Source organism: Camponotus floridanus, unplaced genomic scaffold, assembly GCF_003227725.1.
Source record: "Camponotus floridanus strain SB8 unplaced genomic scaffold, Cflo_v7.5 scaffold72, whole genome shotgun sequence".
NCBI lineage: Eukaryota > Metazoa > Arthropoda > Insecta > Hymenoptera > Formicidae > Camponotus > Camponotus floridanus.
In genome coordinates, this window is record NW_020229841.1 from 35,464 (window position 1) to 56,555 (window position 21,092).

The 21,092-nt window shown below is 42.0% G+C and overlaps 1 protein-coding gene across 1 annotated transcript in view; it reads right to left on the reverse strand.

Moving 5' to 3' along the window:
* The window catches only part of LOC112639557 (fat-like cadherin-related tumor suppressor homolog), a 119,845-nt gene that overhangs the window by 131 nt on the left and 98,622 nt on the right, over positions 1 to 21,092 (reverse strand). The window contains exon 3 of the mRNA XM_025413945.1: positions 17,556 to 20,269. Within this exon, the coding sequence (XP_025269730.1) occupies positions 17,556 to 20,269 (2,714 nt within the window). The remainder of the gene's footprint in view (positions 1 to 17,555; positions 20,270 to 21,092) is intronic.

The window sequence follows — 21,092 nt, forward strand, 5'->3', positions numbered from 1 at the left end:
AAGAAAAGGCGACTTGTTATTTCTGCTCGGTTTAAATCGGCACGGGATATTATCGTGAATCGCGCGTGCGTATGATTTACATGAGGCACGACACCGCATCGAAAAGAAACTTTTAATGACGCGCTCGTGTCGTTAAGGCAACTTTTAACATGAAGGATAACGGAAGTGCCGGCCTACTTGAAAAGTTCAACGACTCGTTAAGTGTCCCGGAAGCCGTTGGCTTAAACAAATATAATCGCAAATTGCGCATATATTATGATTAATTAATCCCCCTTTGTTTCTCATTTATTATAATATGATGTAAATATGATGCACTTGTTTGAAGAGCGTATCTCGCTAACCCGAGTTAATTTTGAAAACGCATCTTTTTACATCTCATGAATAGATGCGATATATATATCGATTTCTCTCCTTCGTTCTTACGTCTCGTATTTGAAAAAAAAAAAAATCCTCGAACCTCATCATTTTCAAGATAAACAGCACATATGTTACGATAATGGCCATCTCATCGTAAGCTTCCACGTCGAGATTTATCGCTGCGAAAGATCTACTCTACCTTACTACATTTACCGGTGAGAAGTCTATCGTTTTTTGTGCGGTTGGGCCCTGCGGGCTCTGCCGGGACGCGGGGGTTTGATTCGACCAGAGCAGCTTTTACGAGCACTAATATTTCTTTCGGATGAGAACGAGGGGGAAAACGACGAACGAGCGTAAAACGTCGAGCGATTCCGTTGCATCGATGCAATTGCACAGCCCAATGGCCGAGAGGGAATAAGAGAAAACATAAAAACAGAATGCATATATTGCAGCTGCATCGCACGGAAGTGCCATTTTCGCGTATTTCGGTATTTGTGAGGCATAAACGGGTCACGTGACCTCTTCTTACCGATCGTCACGAATCGTAAAACCGCGATATTGTCTCTTCATCATCGCCTCTACCTACCTCACGTGCTGCGGCGTGACATTTCACAGGGAAATTCTACGCGAAAGTCCGATATCTTCTCTGGTAAAGTTTCGTTTCCCTCGGTCTCTCTCTCTCTCTCTCTCTCTCTCTCTCTCTCTCTCTCTCTCTCTCTCTCTCTCTCTCTCTCTCTTTAAACTATGGTTTAAGTTAAACCATTTTGTACAGCTGTTTCAACGTATCAAGTATTTAAATATAAATGCAAAACTAGAGAAATGCACTTTTTAAAGAAACATCGTTATATTTAGTAAACTCGAGTGGATACACTAGCATATATAAAATATAAATAATATATATATAATAGATAAATATATATACAGGGGCTGTTAAATATATAAAAATTTATAATATAGTAAGTATAACTAAAATAGACAATAAAATAATTAAAATTCTAAAATATTATTATCGTTATTTAATACAAAGAATGATGCACACGTTGTAACTTGTAATATCAACTGTCTTATTATTTTAATTATTATATTATATATATAAATTTATTTATTTACTTCTACAATATTTTTTAAGGTGTATCAGTGCATATGGAATTTGTTATATGATTTCTACTAAATTGCAAAGCGTATATTTTTTTAAAATCGTTAACGAAATACTCGAACATAGCAAGAAAAATATGATTGTATTTATATGCCATTCGCGATGGAATCAAGGACCATATAATATTTTCGATTAATATAATATGTTAGCGCATCCATCCAACGTATCACCGCAGATATAACAATTTTATTCTCATTAGCTACAATAATACCGCGCGTTTATTTGCACGTGTGCGTGCATAATTCGCTGCTGGTATTATGAGTCGAGCATGAGAATGCGCGATCACGGATCCAATCATCGAGAGGCACGACTGTTTCCTAATTAATTATTGTCGAGGTTGCACCGTTTTCCATTTTCTGAATTAGAACGTGTTTGCGATTATTATTCTTGATGGAAAAAATGCATTTATGTATCGACGTTAAATAAAGCTATAATAATATAACACAATATAATGCATACAATGAATTATTTAGAATAATTTTATTACATAATTTAGAATAATTTATTTTAATTTAAAATAATTTTCAATCATTATGGAGAAACAGAAATCGAATTGTAAGCCATATTTGTTTATCTCTCGAAATTATTTGAAACGTTTTTAAAATTCTGTACATGTTCATCGTCAATCATGTTTTCCTATACAATATTTAAAGTATCTTTCTGGGAAAATCTGTTATGTTAGAAAATATTTAAAAATCAATTTCGATCATTATATCCGACGTCGCCGGTCAAGATGTCGGACGGAGCAGCGCTAATTAATGGCCAAAGTGTTGCCGTCGCTTGTTACGCGAAAAAGGTAAGGACCGAAGGTGCTGTGGGAACGATCGCAGTTGCTGAACTTTAAGCTAATCACATTGCATAGTTTGCGGTCCAATGGCGGGATCGAACACCGCGCTACGTCCGAACTGTCGGACAAACTTCCTGACCGAACAGAAAAGTCCCGAAGGTGCCACCGGGCGGTGATTCCGCACTGGCTGCTCCCGATCGATATCCGAAGACAATCTCGGACTTTCGGGCGTTAAGCCCGAAATGTTAAGTACTCTCTAAGCCGCGCTTGCAAACACCGTTCATGCTAGACACAAGTTTCCGAACTGAGGCCGGTAAATTCTCGTCGTCGAACGTGATTCTTGTTACCATTTAGCACGTCGTGCTACTTTTCTTCGCTACTTTCTCGATAACAACGGACAGAATGACAAAAATGCGCGCTTTGTTCTCTCCAATTTCCTACAGTGAGGAAAAAATTATAAACTTGACTAAATATTTTATTATTTTTTTTTAATTGAAATATTTCAGTTAAATATTTAAATTAAAAAAATAATAACTAGTTGAAAATATTTAGTCAAGTTTATAATTTTTTTTTCTCAGTGTATTAATAAAAGTTTTCCCTTCCCTTCGACACAAAAAATTTTACATAATTTATATATTATATGAAATATGAAATGAATGCGCGTATCGAATCGAATGACAGATCGATCATGTAAATGACTAAAAAACTCCGAAATATTCCAATGATCAAAGTGCATTTCACGAATATTTCGCAAAGTTGATATTAAATATTATTATCATTAAATATGTTTTTTTTATTACGCGCTTTCATGGAAAAATACCATTTATTCTTTTAAAAGCTCACATTGATTAGTGATTATTCGCATTAAAAAATTTTCGATTTGCTGAAAGCTTGCCTGGTAATAGTTTGTTTCGCGAGCATTAATGTCGAACTATTATCGCCAAGTGTAGGCTTTATTATACAGTCATCACCCATCACGAGAGAGCCAGAGATGATTTCGCCGATTAGGCTCACAATTTGCCGAACGACAGATCTAACGATCTCATCTAATGCCTCGGCAAACGAGCGCAAGGGTACAAATTAAATACAATCGCGTTCACACATCAGACTGATTGTGAGAATATCGACCTCCCGATGAAGAAGATGAGAGTAGAACCAAATACACATGGCATATTTTTACAAATATTTAAACGAAAGCATATTCTTAATCCTAGGATTAAAAATATTTATAATTGCTTCTATTTTATTATATTAATATATATAAATTAAATCTGAATAAAATGTATTAAATTTAGGGATTACCATGTGTGTGTAAAAATAATATTTTTGATTCGTTGCGATTACAATTTTCTAATTAAAAAAAATTAAAAGCAGGATTATATGTATATATTTTTTTTTATAAAAAAATTTTTATATTCTCTTTATTTCTCTTTATATATTGTATGTTATTTTCATCTTTATTAGTAGTGAACACAGGATATTAAGAGTTATCACTCAACATCTCATATGAGTTGCATTTTACCGCGCTTCATCATATTTTGTTTTACGCACCGGCTTTCACATTCCATTTGCTTTGAATTATACGGTGACGTTTCGATTTTTCCATTGATTTTGCGAATTGAAAAACAGCACGATCGCGATTAACTCGTTTATATCATTGATGAGCATCCATCACTTGACGGCGCGAATTCATATCTTTCATATCGACGATTCCTATCTTTGCGGCGTTTGATTTCCGACTTATGCACTGCTGTAATAAAACCGCGGTTACGCGGTTACATAATTTATCAATTTTTTTTTCCGCAAAATTCGATCTCATCAAAATGTAACGAAATCGCTCCGCTTCTATCCAACGTAGTATCGATCGAATAGGCTCGAATGCGGTTTAAATCACGGCGGAATTTTTCAATTTACGTGGAAAACGTGGGGGGAGGGACGAAAATTCGATTGCTCGCAATCACCCTCGCGTCGTGATACACGCGCTATCGAATCGCGTCGCAAGCCAGTAAATTCTGTGACGCGATACCCGCCGTCCGAAGGATACGAGGAGCTACAACAGACTTCCGAGTCGATTCACGGGACATTGATGATCGCGATGCGCGCGATCGACGTGGAACGTGCGTCCAGGAAAACTGCGTAGAACGTGCGTGCGTCGGGAAAAAGAGAGAGAGAGAGAGAGAGAGAAAAAAAAAAGCATGCCAACGAAATACGCGAGAGAGGCTTTTAGCCATGGCATGAATGCATGCATTGAAACGAATGGCTTTCACGGCGCGCGACGCTATCATCTGCAGATGATATATAACCCTCCGGGACTTTTGAACACTGCGGACTTTTCTCACGTGTTCATGCGCCAATGCGGGGGGCAGGGAGGAAGGGACGAAGAGAGAATAGTCGCCCCGTTCGCGCTTATTTCAACAATTGCGTGCTTGATATTCGCTCGGTTCCGCATCACCTTCAATTTTCCCGTTTTCATATAATTAATTTCTTTTTAATTAATTAAAACGTGGAATTATCATCGTGCTCGATAATGATACACGTTGAAGCTCTCGTTAACGTTTAAATTAATTCACGCAATGATGCGAGAACGTTTATACGCGCGTTTCGCGCTTATACAGATATCAACACGTTGAAGAGTGACAGGTGGAAAAGTCGTAAAGTCGCGGGGATTTGGAGACGAAGCGGCAAAGCGGTATCTTTGGTATCTTTAGCTGCGAAAAGAGAGAAAAGTGTGGGAGACACGCGCGAATCACGACGCGCTCGCGGGGTGTCTAAATTTATTTCGTATCGTAAAACTAGTTTAGATGCAACAGCTGTAGAAGAACTCGCACGTATCGTCGTGACGGTAGATTTGTCACGTGTAACCGCATTGCGGCTTACGCGCGTCATATAATTTCAAATGCAAGGACGACTTTTCCTACTTGCGTTTCGATGCGTCGACCTCTGCGTATATATGCAATAATTTCTCTCTTTTCCAGAAAAATGAACGTACCATCGGGACGTGCGCGAAACATATATTTACGACGAGCATGACGCTCGCGTTAAAATCGCACGGAAGTTGAGGCAAAAATTGCGATTCCTTTTTACGATCCAACATGGGGCGCGCGTAAAGCACAGATTTAATTCCGCGTTTAATTATATTCTTACGATCAGAAACGCATATCAAGCGATATCCATTTGGGGGAGGGGATGCGTGATAGTTAATTAAAAATAATAATTACCGAAGAGAAGATATTTGCTCGCTCAAAGCCGGTTTCAGCACCGGCGGAGAAGTTTACAGATAAACCCGGCTTTACGGCTAATTTCGCGGCCCACCATTCTTCAAAGTAGAAGTTAACTACCTTGAACTAGTGGTAAATTACATGTCGGATATTCCGCGCGAATGAGCACCAGACGCACGTTTATTAAACACGCGTGTTCCCGCCGCTTGTCCTGCAACCCGACGTAACGCAACGTTTCGCAAAACGAGTAAAAAAATAATAATAATAAGCGTGATACCAGTCCGAGTTTTGCTAATCTACAAAATTAATACACGTACAATTTGTTTGAATTAGTTGAAGTAGAATTTTGCAAATTTATGTTTTATTGTTTAATCAATGTTGTGTACAAATTTACAAGACTTGCAATATTTTTTTTTCCTTTTTACGTAATTTTAGCACAGGTATGATACACCTGTAAAATTTTCGCGCGTCTGTAATCTGTGTTATGGAGGACGATGGGTGAGTCATCGAGACGAAGGATCCGACCTGACGAGGGATCGAGTTCTCTCCCCGTCTGCGAATTATTACGAGTCCCTGCGCCAGGATACTGATGCGAAAAAGGAGAGAAGAAGAAGACGAAAGAGGAAAGAGAGACGAGAGGGGAAGCACCGTCTCGGCGGACAGTTCTCTTCCGTCCATTATCGACGATCCCGAGTTGCACATGTGCGGCTCGAGAAACACGTCCTAAAACCGGTTTCTCCCGATCGGTTCCGAGAACCGCATGCGCCCGGATCACGGATCCGGGTACCCACACGACTACCCCTCGCCCTTCCTCCCCCTCGGCCACCTCTTCTTCCACTTCTCCTCTTTCCTTCGCCGCTTTCTAGGCTCTTTCAGCCGCCGACGTCTGCGGCTGGAAGCAGCGACTTCCGCGAGGCACGGATGTGGGCCGGACCGGATTCGCGTTTACCTACGCCATATTTTAGGCGTTAGGCACGTCACCACGTAGGTAGGTAGGGCAACGGGCCCGGCACGCATGCATCATCGCATTATCGCCTTCGCCAAAGTCACCGTTTACCGCGAGCCGATCTACGACCTCGTTCTGGCGCCACGGAAACGCCGACTATGTCGAGCCTTTCGATCAATATCCGCGCTAATAATTGTGGTTAACTCCCCGATAAACAGATTAGGATCGTTAAATGGCTGTTTAACGTCAGCCGTTTAACATCAGCTGTTTAACATTGCAACAAGTCATCGTTTGCGCTCCGCGTTAATTCGCTTTGCAGTCACTTCTCGCTGATCGATTTGTGCATCGTCGGCTGTCTATTCATATTTTTATCAGCAATATAATGGATTCGAAAGCTTCATTTATGAATTATGAGCGACAAGCAGAAATGGTTCGTTTTTAAAGACCTTGTTCGCGAGGTATAAGTAATACTGGAAGGATGTCGTCCTTGTGGCTTGGTAAAACGGAAGTTCCGTCAAAGAAGGCTTCTTGCGTACGTCGCGGACCGCCATCCATCACCATCCTGATCGCTCGCATACATCATGCATTTTTCCATCCATTGTAAGCTAGCACGCCTCCATTCGCTACGTGATTTTATCATGAATGTCGTCTACATATTCGCGCTTAAAATCTTAAGTGACCCGAGCACATTTTTAGATGTATGTACTCCGAGAAAATAAATATAAAAAGAATCTCTCTTACAAATACACGTGCTATGAAATTTTTATACCTGATTTTTAAAAGTGTCAAATATAAGAGCGAGAAAAATTAATAAATAAAAATTCGATGATTATAATGAAAATTATATAAAAACAAAAATTATATATTATAATAAATAAAACATCTTTTATGTATCTAACAGGAAATAATGATAATATAAAATATATGATTTTTTTAAAATTACATGTTGTATTTTTCTTGATTGGCAGTTTTTGAAACACGAAAATGCAATGCTAGCCCCAAATCTGAAAGTTTGAATATTCCCTCGAAAGATATACATTACACGAAACGCCCTTCCTCTGTCTTATTAAGCTAATACACGCAAGCAGGTAAGATACAGAGAGATAGCTAGGAATATAGCGAAGTTAGTTAGTGCAGTGACACCTCAGCCGAGAGAGGTTTAGTGTAACCATCATCCGAGCTAAGTGCTACGACATTTGTTCCAAAGCTTCGGGAAAAGACGTGGAAAGCGGAGTAGAGGATACGAGGATATTATATAACGGGATACTGTTATCCTTAAAAACCATTTTCGCGACACCAGATCATTGCTTATTCGACTTTATAGACTAAATGAAATAATGACAGCGATAAACCCCACAAGCGTACAAGTGTGATATTAAGTAATATAAATCTGAAAGTTGAGACAATGATTAAGAAAGATCGCCGTCGACCAATTAAGCTTCGCTCGCGCAGCGCGCTTTCACGTGTAGAAGAAAGCGGCTCTAAATCCCGCGGACTATTCATCATCATTCCCAACTGGCAACGAAATTTAAGAGAAGCGCCACGTACACGATCCGGTACATCATTAACCACGTAGGAAAACTGGCTTAACCACCACGTGGCGTCGCGTGCAGGTGTGCCTACGGTGAATTTAGGTTAATCGTTCGCGCTAATCGCCACAAGTATATCCTTTGAGTAAGCAAGTAGCGGAGAGCTCTCGTAAAGCTTACTGCGCGCGCTTTGCTATCCGACCAACGTTGCGGTGCAACGAGCAGCGATGGATCGTTTTATCCGAGGTAAAGCATCACGCCGTTCAACACGCTAGATACGCGTAACACATGCATGCAGCGTAAGAGGGATGCTTTTTCGTTTTACCAAAACGTCGACATTTTTAGCCCCTTTCTAGTTATTTCCCATTTTCGACCGACTTATAAAGCCGCCATTTCGAAAAGCCGAGTATTTGGCGTGAACAACTTTACGGATGTCGCTCTCTACCTATCGAGAGTGGCTAAATTGAAAGCCGGCTTGTCCGATATCGAGGAAGAACTGCGGTAAAACCATCGGTAAATTGACTCTATCGTAAACTAGTGCACAAAAGAACCCCCGGCATCGACAATAGAATTCCTCGGATAGATCCTGGCAATGCGAATTGTCTTAAAGGTAATTGGCTTCGCGACGAAAAATTCAATACACCGTCTCTCTAAAGTAGCACAGCTGTCCAAGCACTTGCTGGCTTTAATAAAAGACGACGTTTTCTATCCGTCGCAATGAATTTGCGGCTTCGACCGATGTCGCAGCCGCAACGCTTATATTCGTTACAATTTTTGCCAAGATCTAAAGATGGACGGAAAATATTATCAATGTATGGAATGTGCTATCGAGAAATAAAATCTTTTGTCGAAATCATGAAAAAAAAGTTATAAAATAATTATATTTTATATTTAACAAGATAATCTCTCCAAAATTCTTTATTCCCAAATCTCATCATAGAAGTAATTGAGATCATTGATGACGAATAATAATATGTATATAAATTTGATAAATTATAAAAATTATTATAAGCAACTATAATTAGCTGTCGTTCCAAAGCATAATATGATGGTACATAATGAAGCTCTCCTTGAATACTGCCGCATGACTTAATCCGTATAAACAAGACTGTATAAACAGATTACACGTTGTCCGTACAAGCAGACAATGAAAACAAGCGAATTTTACGTATAATGTTATCGCTATATAAAACCCTCTTAGGATGATTTATATTTGTAATAAAATTTGAAATAGATTTTTATTTATAATTTTATGTATCATATGATAATATATAAAAGAACACATCTAAATAAATATTGTATAACACATATACTGAAAATACATATTAGAATACACATATACATCAAGATATGCAGCACGTAAAATTATAAAAAAAATATTCCCTCTTAAGTTTTGTCACAATTTGTTTTTATTGATTCAACACGAGATAACGGATAATTGTTAGATTCATGTAATTCATGTTCGAGTAAGAAATCGTTTCGTCGATCTTTATAACAAATCAATTGCAGATTATAATATTCAGTTGCTCGAAAAAGGCACTCGGTTCAATAACGATGCGAAAAGTTCTCTGTACCAGGCGAACGCATAGGATATAAAAATTGCGAAACTTCCATATAAATCCATTCGAGTTGTCAGTATCAGAACGTACGGCTATGCGAAGTGAAAATTGATGGCTCCGAATCGGACAGGAAGATTTTTCCACGGGTCGGCGGATATCGAGTCGAGGTGATAAGCAACGAAGGGCGCGGGATAGGGGCAGCGGGGTAGCCGTATCCGGCGCGGCGTACCTCTCTTCCGTTCTAAGTCTCGTATGCGTTCTTCCCTTCTACGATCGCGTGTACCTAATACAAGCAGGGCGATTCTTTCGGGAAATCCATATGTACCTACCACTGAAATCTGAACGGCCGGCTCGATATTCCCATATTTAATTCACGCTCGGCGGACTCAAGAACATTAGAAACGTCTCGGAAGCCGAGGGAATTTCTTCGGAGTCTCGGTTCGCCGGAGGGAGTTTCCTCTGTACAGACCTCTGAAAAAGTTGGCCGTGGTAGTATCCGGCGAAAAAAATGATAGCTACCGAGGGAGAGAGAGACAGGGAAGGGAAAAGGGGAGAGAAAGCGGGAAGACGAGCGAGGAAAAGTAAAGGACGAAAAAAAAAAAAAGGGATTGCGATACGACGGAACGGGCGACTTTTCGAGTCCGCCAAGAGAAACTCGTTGAAACATTTCCACGACAGTCGTGTGCTGGCTCAATACGATTTCCAGCGAATCGCGGTTACCGCAGTCCCGGAGAAATTTCTCTAGCCCCTTCTCCATATTTCTATTGATGTATCTAAAGTTTCTTCCCTTTTTTCCCATTTATATTAATTTATTTGTAGTTTAGGATAACAAAACCGATTACGAGTAAAACAGCTTTTTCAACAGGCAAGATTTTTCTTCGTAAAATGGAATGAGTAGTCTCGAATTTGCGTACATCGACAATGGGTGCTTTTTATTTTATCGATAGCGCTTTGTGCTCTCAGACGGATCTAATTCTCAAAGCGCAGCTCGTCATCTGTTCACACACACACGTACGAGGCAAAACTAATATGTGAATTTCCGCGCAAAGTATAATGCGTATTTTTTTTCTGGAAGAAACGACGGGCGGAGAAGAGAGAGCACCGGTTTTGAAAGAAGCCTGTAGGCGTCGGAAGTGATGTCACGTGGAAGACGACATATATGTATTGCAATCTCTGGAGACGACGATCCATTCTCAACTTTCTTCCTTCTTTTCCCTGTATTCTCTATTCCGTCTATTCACTATTCCAGCCTTTGTCACTCGAACACTTCGTTTCGCTTCCTGTTTACGAGCGATTTGTCTTCGACGCGATATTTAATCGATCATAAAATCCGCGTCTATCGAGATAGATGGAGATCATTTTTCCCTCTCAAACTTACTGAAAAAAACTTGCGATTCTCGCATAATAATTTTCGACCGATCATAAAATAATCTTCGAAAGGATATCTAACGTTAATGAAGCGTTTTAATGTCCTCGCGTCGTGCTTAGAGCTACTTTTATCACTTAATGCAAATTTCATACTCGTTTGATTGCGCAAATTCCCGTGACTATCTATCTGGCGGCGACAGGATAGAGATTATAATGAACGTATATCGTAAGCTACGGCTCTCTCGGCCGCGTGTAACTGCAGCCGTCATCTCTTTCCACTTACGCGCCCCACAGAGCGACTGTCTCGAACTTTACGCTACGTGCACGACGAGCGCATAATTACCGGCGCATTCTGTCATTCCCGTAGCTTTTATTTCCCGAGACGAGTGCTCTTTGTTTCCCTTCCTCTTTTTTTACGTGCTGCCTTTACGTGCTGCTTTCAACGAGATCGTTAGTGGCGTCTGCAACACAATGCATTCGACTGCTACCATTATGCCTTAGCTAGATAAAAATAAATTCGAGTCGATCCCAGTTATATATCTCGTCAACATCTTTGAAGTCACTTTCGAAAAGAAGCAACGAAACAGATGCAAACTTGATCGGAAACAATTCTTGCGTGATCGATGTTTTCGCTCGCGAGACTTTGATATGAAGAAAGATAATTGTGTCACGTATACTAACGATAAGAAATATTCACTTTAGAAGGAACTTCTTTTCTGCTAACAAATACGAATTTACGAATTAATTAAGTTTCTTGTACAAATTGTAGCACGTTAATAATAAAATTTAATGCAAGAGGACTGAATTTTCTATATTTTATATCTTATTCTATTCTTATATTTTATTTTTATTTTAAGTGCAATTGTTATTTTCTGCAATAAAAATAATGTCCTCCCTCTTTTTCAAGTTTCACGAATGATTTTTAACGAGTGCAATCCTTACGAAAAACCTTCGCATCCTACAAAGACGCAGGGAAATAATAGCATGCACAATGCGTAATCGCTCGACATGGCGGGGGACATTAGGTATTCACAACGCGAGTTTGTACGCACAACACGCGTGAATGGAGCGTTCCGGGCGTGACGTCACGATCCGTCGAAAACGTGTTTTACGACATTACATTACAATGCCACGTTGGAATCTTGTTGACTGCGTTACGTGATTTATAATCGGTCGCGTCTCATTAGCCTTAACAACGTCCCGTAAATGAATTTCTCGATGCCGGGCTGTAATTTTGACGATGCGATTATCATTCGCGGCCGGGAAAGCCTGCCAGATGGTTATTCATTTTCAAAGACATAAGTAGATGTAGCATATTTAACCGATCAAACGTCGATTCTGAATGGAAGCAGATGTGAAAACATTTCATTCAAATCATGCAAATCTCGTTCACGATACATGAATTATATCCTTTCATAGATGAACTGCACACGCCGCAGTCGAGAGTAAATTAAAGAGGAATTTCCCATGACTTTAAGATATCTACAAGTGACTTTTGAGGCCAGATATATGTACCGTTGCGGTGTGTAAACTGAACGGAAATGGCCAATAAATAATAAACTCGCGTATCGTTGCGAGGCATTATCGCGTGTAGTTGGTCTGTTCACCGACTACTCCATGAAGCAGAATCGAGCGTCGATGTGGTCCAAGTATTTTCCTCTCGATTTCTCCCGGCCATACAGCGGAGCAAGATGTTCCTTCGCTCTCTATAAATAATTGAGTTTATGGACTCGGATAAAAGCGCACTTTTAAGTTTCGAACACGTTGCCTCTCTCGCCTCTTGGCTTCCTCCACGATAATGTTCGCGTTTAGTTCACGACACGGTATTTCCGATGGTCGAAGCGATTGACCCGATTCTCGCACATTTATCTAGATACAAATGTAGACTTTCATTCAGCATCCCCTGTATATTCATAAAATTTAAGCGCGACCCGACGACAATTGTAAGAATGTAACGACAGAATGTAATTTCGCGCGCGTAATAAAAAGTATTACATTTTATTATACTAACAAATGTGGGGCAAACGTTGTAGAGTACGTCTGGATGTGGGCCACGCAATATTTTTCCGTCGCAATGTTTTCTTTACGCCGTTATTTTAAATGCAACATCGCCGCAAAAATACCGGTTTCGTACACATTTAGGAAAATATCACTGCACCACGGTTTGTTAACCAGAGTAAGAGTATTTCTGTGTAAACAGTCGCGTAATTGCTATGGACGGTGCAAACGCTTTATTGCTGTGGGCGTACATATTATTAGATATATAAAGTAACCGTTTGCGCGTCCCGGTTGCGCTCGCCTGCTTCTCGCCGCTTCGTTAGAGCACGACACACCCTTGTTAATTCTGATACAATATTTAAGCAGAGGCTCATAACCATTATCCACCCACCCGGTAGCCGAGTAAATCGCGCAGGTCCAACAAACAGGTGATAGTCAACGGAATTAATTTTACGTCAACAATTTTTCAATCAACTTACGCCGGCCGATATCGCGGCAACTACACGCTTGACAAACACGTGGTCATGCATGCGCTGTCACAGATTAATTTTTCGTTTCGACGTGTATAAAAATTTTTGACGAAGAGGAAAATACCAGGTCCGATCATCTAATGGCGTACGATGACGACGATGGAGGCTGCTTTTCATTAGAAATACGCGAAGAGCGAAATAAGAGTCGGCGAGATTGACTTTAGCACCACTGCGATGTGATTATTTATAGTCGCCCCGTTTTGCATTAAAGAAGAGAAACTAGGGAGAATGCAGAGAAACAGCAAAGCTAGCTCCTTTGCATTCGGAGACTCTGCTAGAAATCTGCTTGATAATATAGAAAGCACTTCGGATGAATGAATATCGCGGAACGATTTATGAAATGAATAGAAGCACAATGGTTTGTCGACGAAGGCAATTGAAGGGAATGAGCTTTATGAATGCCCGGCACATATAATTTAGTCGGTGCTATTTGCTAATATATGGTGAGTCGAGCGAAATAAATGTTCCGCGTTAAATATTTGCAGGAAATCGTCGAGTCCTCGAGCAAAAACCTTCCGACTGTTGCAGCTGTTCGATTCACGCGTTTACGATAAAACAATTACATCTCGTTCTAATATAAAGGAAAAAGTAATGATGTTCGATTGGCAAGCGCTTGATTGATTCAATGTGTATTTTTCGCGAGCAAAACTTTTCTCGTTAATTGAGAGAAAATGGAACAATCGAATCATCATCTTTTAATCTTGCCAATGGAACAATCGAATCATCTTTTAATCTTGCCAATTGAAAGCCAAGTTAGATTAACGCAAATTTCTTGGCAGGTAAAAGAGATGTATATAGCTTTCATTATCGTTGCTCCAGTCATGTTTGATGAATTTTCAACATTAGTCGAGGCAGAATACAGTCGTGTTGCCATCATTCATCAAGAAGCATATATGAATGACTGTTAATATGAGAGTATTTCACGATGAAACGGTTTACAAGAGACATATGTCTCTCATATCAGTTGAAACGTGAAGCATATGATTCTATCCGTTCTCGCGCAAATTCCTCGGATTCTCGCAATTAAGAACATGTCAGTGTTTATTCATCTGCTGATGTAAAGGGAAATGGAATGTCGAGTCTATTCAAGATAAGAGAGCAAAAAAATCAGTCACTTTCGGATATCGATCTATCCCCTTTAAACCACGCGAGTCATCGCGAGCTTTCCTTCCGTTCCGCGCACGATCAAGAGCTTTTGGGGTCGCTCGTTGGTATCGAGGTATAAAGCTTTATTAATGAACTAACGTCCGCCAGGCCAGCAAAGTGAACAGAGTCGGCTGGAATAACGCGTTTAGCTCGTTTACCAGAAAACGCGTCGTCCCGGCTCGTTCATCGGGCGCTCCGCAAACTAGGTATGGCACTTTTCTACAACGATCGGAGTTTAATCGCATTTAATCAGAGCGCGTCAAGCTGCGGGTCGTCACCGGAAATTGCGTCAATGAGAATATATTGTTTCGGATACGAACGCCAGATACTTCCTCGTAAAATACCGTCGTCGCCAAGATAAACGTAAAGATTAATATAAAGATCTTTTGAAAAGCGCGAGAAATACGAGAAAAATCGACATTTTCGCGGCAAATAATAAAAATGAAGATCCGATCGTTTAGATCGACGATAATCGTTCCGATCGCTCCTTTCCCGATGCCGGGAGATGATAACTTCTTTGTGTGACGCGAGCAACATTGACTTGGCGCGAATCTCATGTGCCCGCCATAGATTCTAAGTATCCGCCGGGAAATTATGTGCGACTTAAACGGGCGCCGTCATCCAGCTATCGCCACCATTACTGACACCATCACACCATCAACCACGCCATTATTATCGCACCACAACTCCCATCGGCACCGGCGACATTACCGTTCGTGCTTCTGACACTGAGGCAATACACCGGCGACTTATGAATATTTACGCCAGTTGAATATGCATACTACTGATAATGTATTATTTTTGCTCCACGGGAGATCAATATACGACGCACATACACGTGAAAGCGAAGGTATAGAGACGCAAACGCAAATTCCAGCCTCACGCTAATGATTAGGGATTTACTGTCAAAAAGCGATGGAATATATATGAAACGAGATGTCTTTTCATTAGAGGCAAGGGATACTATTTTTTTTCATAAAAGCTTGTGTCTCGATCCTTTTAAGAGATAATTATTTTTTTTTATTATTGTAAAAAAAATTTCAACAAAAGATGCAACACAAGTTGCGAGTTTTTATAAAATTTTCGTCAAAACAGATTTAATAAAATTATATTTTGGAAAATTTTGTTATTGTGTGACTACGATTTATAATTTATTAAAGTAAAAACTAGAAAAAAACGTATATGTGCATACGCACGTACGTACGAAGCTATTCACGACTGTATATAGCATATATTCTGTTTCGGCGAAAATTCGACAAACTGATGACGGCTATATATATATATTTCTTTTATCTGTTGCACGTGGTACAAAATTCGCGGCTATAAAAACCAAATCGACGACCGTTGCGATTTATTATCGATACTGAGAGTAATTTTATCGCTACAAATACCGATCACGGAGAGAAAAAGAGAGAGAAATATAATGTAAAAAAAAAATTCTTACGAATCCGATAAATTGACGAGCGCGTAATGTCAAAAAATTCCTATGTAAATGACGAATAGATATCGATGCTTTTTATAAACGCGAGTGTCGAAACGTCTCATGAAAATTAGCCTGGAAACCTATTTCGTCCGCGAAACCTTCGTTCTTGCCCGGTGCATTCATCAAGAAACGATCATCGGTGCATTATGACCGCTCGCCGTGACCGATGTGGCACCGGTACACAGGAATTAGCCATTAAGCGGAATGACGTGCGATTTCTCGAGAGACGATTTCCGCGGTGAAAGGAGACTGCTGGAGAAATTTAATGCGCCTCGCGCACTCGAAAAAAGAACGGGGGGGAGACGAAGGGAGGGAAAGGGGGAAACGAGCAGATGATGGTGGTGGTGGTGGTGGTCCTGCGGCACCGTAATTCAATTAGACTCGCTGCATCGAAATTTAATGGGCCGCGACGCTGCAGCTTCGCTTTGGATCGGTGCCACAGCGCGTCCGACGCGAGCCGCGTCCGATGCAGAAAGGGCAGCGCGCGTTGCACGCCCTTTCGTGCCCGAAGGACCCGGCAGAAGTAGTACTCGGGAAAGAAAGAACGAGGAAAAAAAAAAACGAATGGGCGCACTTAACATGTGCACGTTGTACTCTAAGCGAATGCTTCCGCATGAGTGAATGTGCGAGTTCTCTTTTCGCCGAGGAACCAACGCGGTGCATCTGTAATAAAAGTCCTTCAAAGTGTCCGTGCACATGCATATGCGCGTGTATACGTTACCGATAAAAAATGCATGTCAATTTAAAAATTATTTGAAAGTTTAAATAAAAATTCGAAACGAGCGAGATTAAAAACTGCATTTCGTATTATTTCCTGTGAAATTAATCCCTATACATCCGCTTTGATCTCAATATTTGAGTTACGTAACGTGTTTCAAATGTTACTATACACACGATATTTTCTATTTATCTACGAAAAATATTGTACATGTATTTTTGTACATGTATTTTTTTCGAAGCACTTATTCAACGCAACGATATTTACAAACATCAATAATGTTATCGAATAAATTGAAATTATTATTGTTAAGTCGAATATGTTTAACTTGTCACGCAAAACTGCATTTTCATATTGAAAAATCTTGTTGAAACTCTGATACTCCTTTTGTTTCCCTCCTCAAAAGAAGCCTCGGTCTTGCGATATTTGATTGAAAATTCTTGAATTCAATATGAGCGCGGCGATTCAAGCGTATGAATGTTAGAAGTTATTGCCAAAGAATACACATGACCAATATCGATTAAAAAAGAATCAATAGTGTATTTCAGAAAATCGCAAAAATTGCTCGATTTTTCAATTTTTATTTTAATTCAATTATTTTAATATTATTATATTATAAATTTTTTTCAAATTTCCCTGCTTTTTTAAACGAAAAATTTTATCAATCGCAGCTCTCGAACTTTTATCAATTTTATTTTAGCTTGGCAACATATTTAGAAAATATTCTACCTCTTAAATAACACTATAATCAATCTCTTACCTTCATCGTCGATGGAGAAGATGCCGATGCCGTCGCCTCCTCGAATGCTGTAGCCAACCTTGGAGTCTCCCCCGGGTGGATCCGCGTCCTTGGCCCGAACCGTAGTAACAAGGGTGCCGACCGGTTGATTCTCGAAGACACTCGCGGACACGACAAAGTCGTCAAAAACCGGCGAGTAAAGGTTTTCGTTCACATCGATCACCTCGATCACGAGCATCGTCTCCGAGGACAGGGACGGTTCACCGCGATCGCGCGCGACTATCGTCAACGTGTGCGCCTGCCGTTCTTCAAAGTCCAGGCTCTGAGTCGTCCTCACCGTCCCCGAGACCTTGTCGACCTTGAAGAAGCCCTCGCTCTCCATGGCATCCGACAGGAAATACTCCACGTCTCCACCCGCGCCCTCGTCGGGGTCCGTGGCATCCACGACGGCCACGACGGTCCACACCGGCACGTCCTCGCGGATCTTGACGTTGTACGTTGACAGGGCAAAAGTGGGTGCGTTATCGTTGACATCGTCAACCGTCACCCTGACAAGCGCTTCCGAATAGAGGGGCGGGGTGTCGGTGTCCTTTCCACCGTTATCGCGCGCGCGAATCCTCAGCTCGTATATCTCCTGACGTTCCCTGTCGAGCTTGCCGAAGACGCTAAGCACCCCCGTCACGGGATCCACGCGAAAGTCGTTGGTCTCGGTCACCAGGGAATAGGTGACGCGCGCGTTGTCGCCGAGATCGGCATCGGTGGCGTTCGCGCGCCACACGTTGGTGCCGTTTAACGCGGTCTCCGAGATCCTGAAGCTCGCCAGGGACTTTTCAAACTTGGGTGCATTATCGTTGACGTCCAGGATGGTCACCGGCAGCATCTTCGAGGCGGACTTTTGCGGCTTGCCGAGATCAAACACGCTTATGTTGAGATAATACTCGCTCTCCCGCTCGCGATCCAGGTAACCGATCGTGTTCAGGTCCCCGGTGTCCGGATCGATGCCGAAGACGGAATCGCGGTCGCCGCTGGAGATGACGAAGACGAGCTTGCCGTTGTAATCGAGATCGCGATCGCGGGCGCGTATTCGCACGAGGGTCGTGCCGAGCTTGAGCGACTCGTTGACCCGTATCTCGCTTGGAAAATCGATGAACTCGGGCGCGTGCATGTTCTCGCCGTAACGGCTCGGTATCAGGGTGTACTCGTCGTTCCGCGTTGGCATGTTGTTCCTCTCCGCGGAAGCGATCGCGTCCGTCAGTCTGCGTGCCACACCAGTATCGTGGCACTTGAAGGCGCCGGTCTCGTCCGTGAGGATCCTCGCTTGCGAGCCCAGGTTCCGCTTGGCGTTCACGAGATGCATGTGCACGGGATTGACGTCGGCAAAGTGCGTGCCATCGGTAGCGGTAACGTTGATGGTCCTCTCGCTGGCCTTGATGTCCGACAGGTCGCAGGCGACCGATAGGACGCCGCTGACCGAGTCCAGGGCGAAGCAACCGTCGGAATTACCGGAGACTATCCGATAGCTGACAATGTTCCCGGCGTCGAAGTCGATGGCGGACACGGTGATGATCTCGGAACCGATCGACACGTATCGCGGCACGTGGCCGACGCAGTCGATTCGCTCGAACTGCGGTCGATTGTCGTTCACGTCGCGCAGTTTCACCCGCAGCTGCATCTCCGCCTGGCGGCGATAAGGCAGGCCCCAATCGCTGGCTCGCACATGGAGCAGATACTCCCGCTTCATGGTCTCGTAATCGAGCACCTGTTTCGTCTTGACGATACCGGAGAAATGGTCGATCTCGAACGGCACCTTCTTCAGGTTGTCGATGCTGTAAGATATGTAGGCGTTCTCGCCGGAATCGCGATCTTTCGCCGTCACTCGTACGACGGACGTGCCGGCAGGCTCGTTCTCGTCCAACCACACCTCCATTTCCGGCTGATCGAAGGTCGGATCGTTGTCGTTGGTATCGACCACATTGATCTTCACCTTGGCCGAGGATTGCTTTCTAGTGCCCGCGTTACCCTGATCGATCGCCGATACCGTGAGCGTGTAAAACGCCTTCTTCTCGGCGTCCAGTTCCACGGCAGTGTACAACATCCCGGTCTCGGCGTTCACGTAAAACTCGCCACCCTCGTTGCCGCCCACTATCTCGAGGTAGACCAGGGCGTTTCTACCCTCGTCCGCGTCTGTTACCTTGAGTCTGATGATCGGCGTGTTGATGGGCGCCGTTTCCGGTACCTTGACCTCGTAAATCTCGCGGCTGAACACCGGCGCGTTGTCGTTCATGTCGGTCAAGTGCACCGGCACGAATTTGTAGCTGTATCGCTGCGGCACTCCCCGGTCCATCGCGCGCAGGGTGAGATTGTAACCCTGCAGCGCGGTCTCGCGATCGAGCAGGTGCAGCACCTCGATGTTGTACTCGCCAGAGTGCGGCCCGCCGACCGGGCGCACCCTGAAGTGACCGGCCGGGTCCCCGCCCACGATGTCCAGGCTCGCGATCTGCCCGTGCACATCCTTGTCGCGGTCGATCACCCGCACGATCGCGTAAATGTCGGCGTTCGAGTTCTCCACGATCTCGGGCAGCTGGTGAACGTAGATCTCGGGCGCGTAAAGATTCACCTGCTTCACCTTGATCGTGACCCTCGCGGTGCTCGCGTGGTTGGTACCCACGCTGCGAAACAGAGCACCGCGATCCTTCGCTAAGACTACTAGCTCGTGTATGGCGCGTTCCGCGTACCTAGTGGAAACAGTGACATTTGCTTATCGTAGGCGTACCACAATTTTATAGATGGTTTATAGAAATAGAAATTTTCTATAGCATTTTAAATAAGCTTTGTTGTATTATTATATATATATATATATATATATATATATATATATATATATATATATACAGGGAGTCCCGAAACTCATAATCAATCTTTCAAAAACAGATTCCTGGGATCATCTGAATACGATTTTTTCTCAACGAAAATATCGAGGCACTAATAATTTTCGAATTATCAGTGATTGGAAATAAGGGATTTTTCGTAAACTAAGCTTTGTAGAAATAAAATATTAACAAAACCACATTCTTCGATTAATTTTAAATAGAGTCTACTTTAGTTGAGTTTTAATTTAAGGCTTAATTGCAAAGATATATGATGACAAAAATCAGGAACATGCAAAAAATGATGGCCTTCATCGACATTTTCACTGAAGAAAAATCGTCTCCAAACGGAATCTGTCTTTGAAAGATTGATTATGAGTTTTGGGACGCCCTGTATATATATATATATATATACATAAATATATATATATATATATATATACATAGAAAAAATCATTCAAATATAACACATTATACAGTCAGACCTGGTTAAGTGGGAACTGGATAAGAGGGAAACCTCTATTACTGAGACTATTTCTGAGATCCCAATATTTTTGCATCAAAAAACCTCTGTAAGTAGGAATGCCCAATCTCTTTAATTGAGACTGATATTTAGCAATTCATAGCAATTATTACTTCTATAACTGAAAAACGCGGAACGTTCGATTTAATCTTCGCGATAGTTGAGACG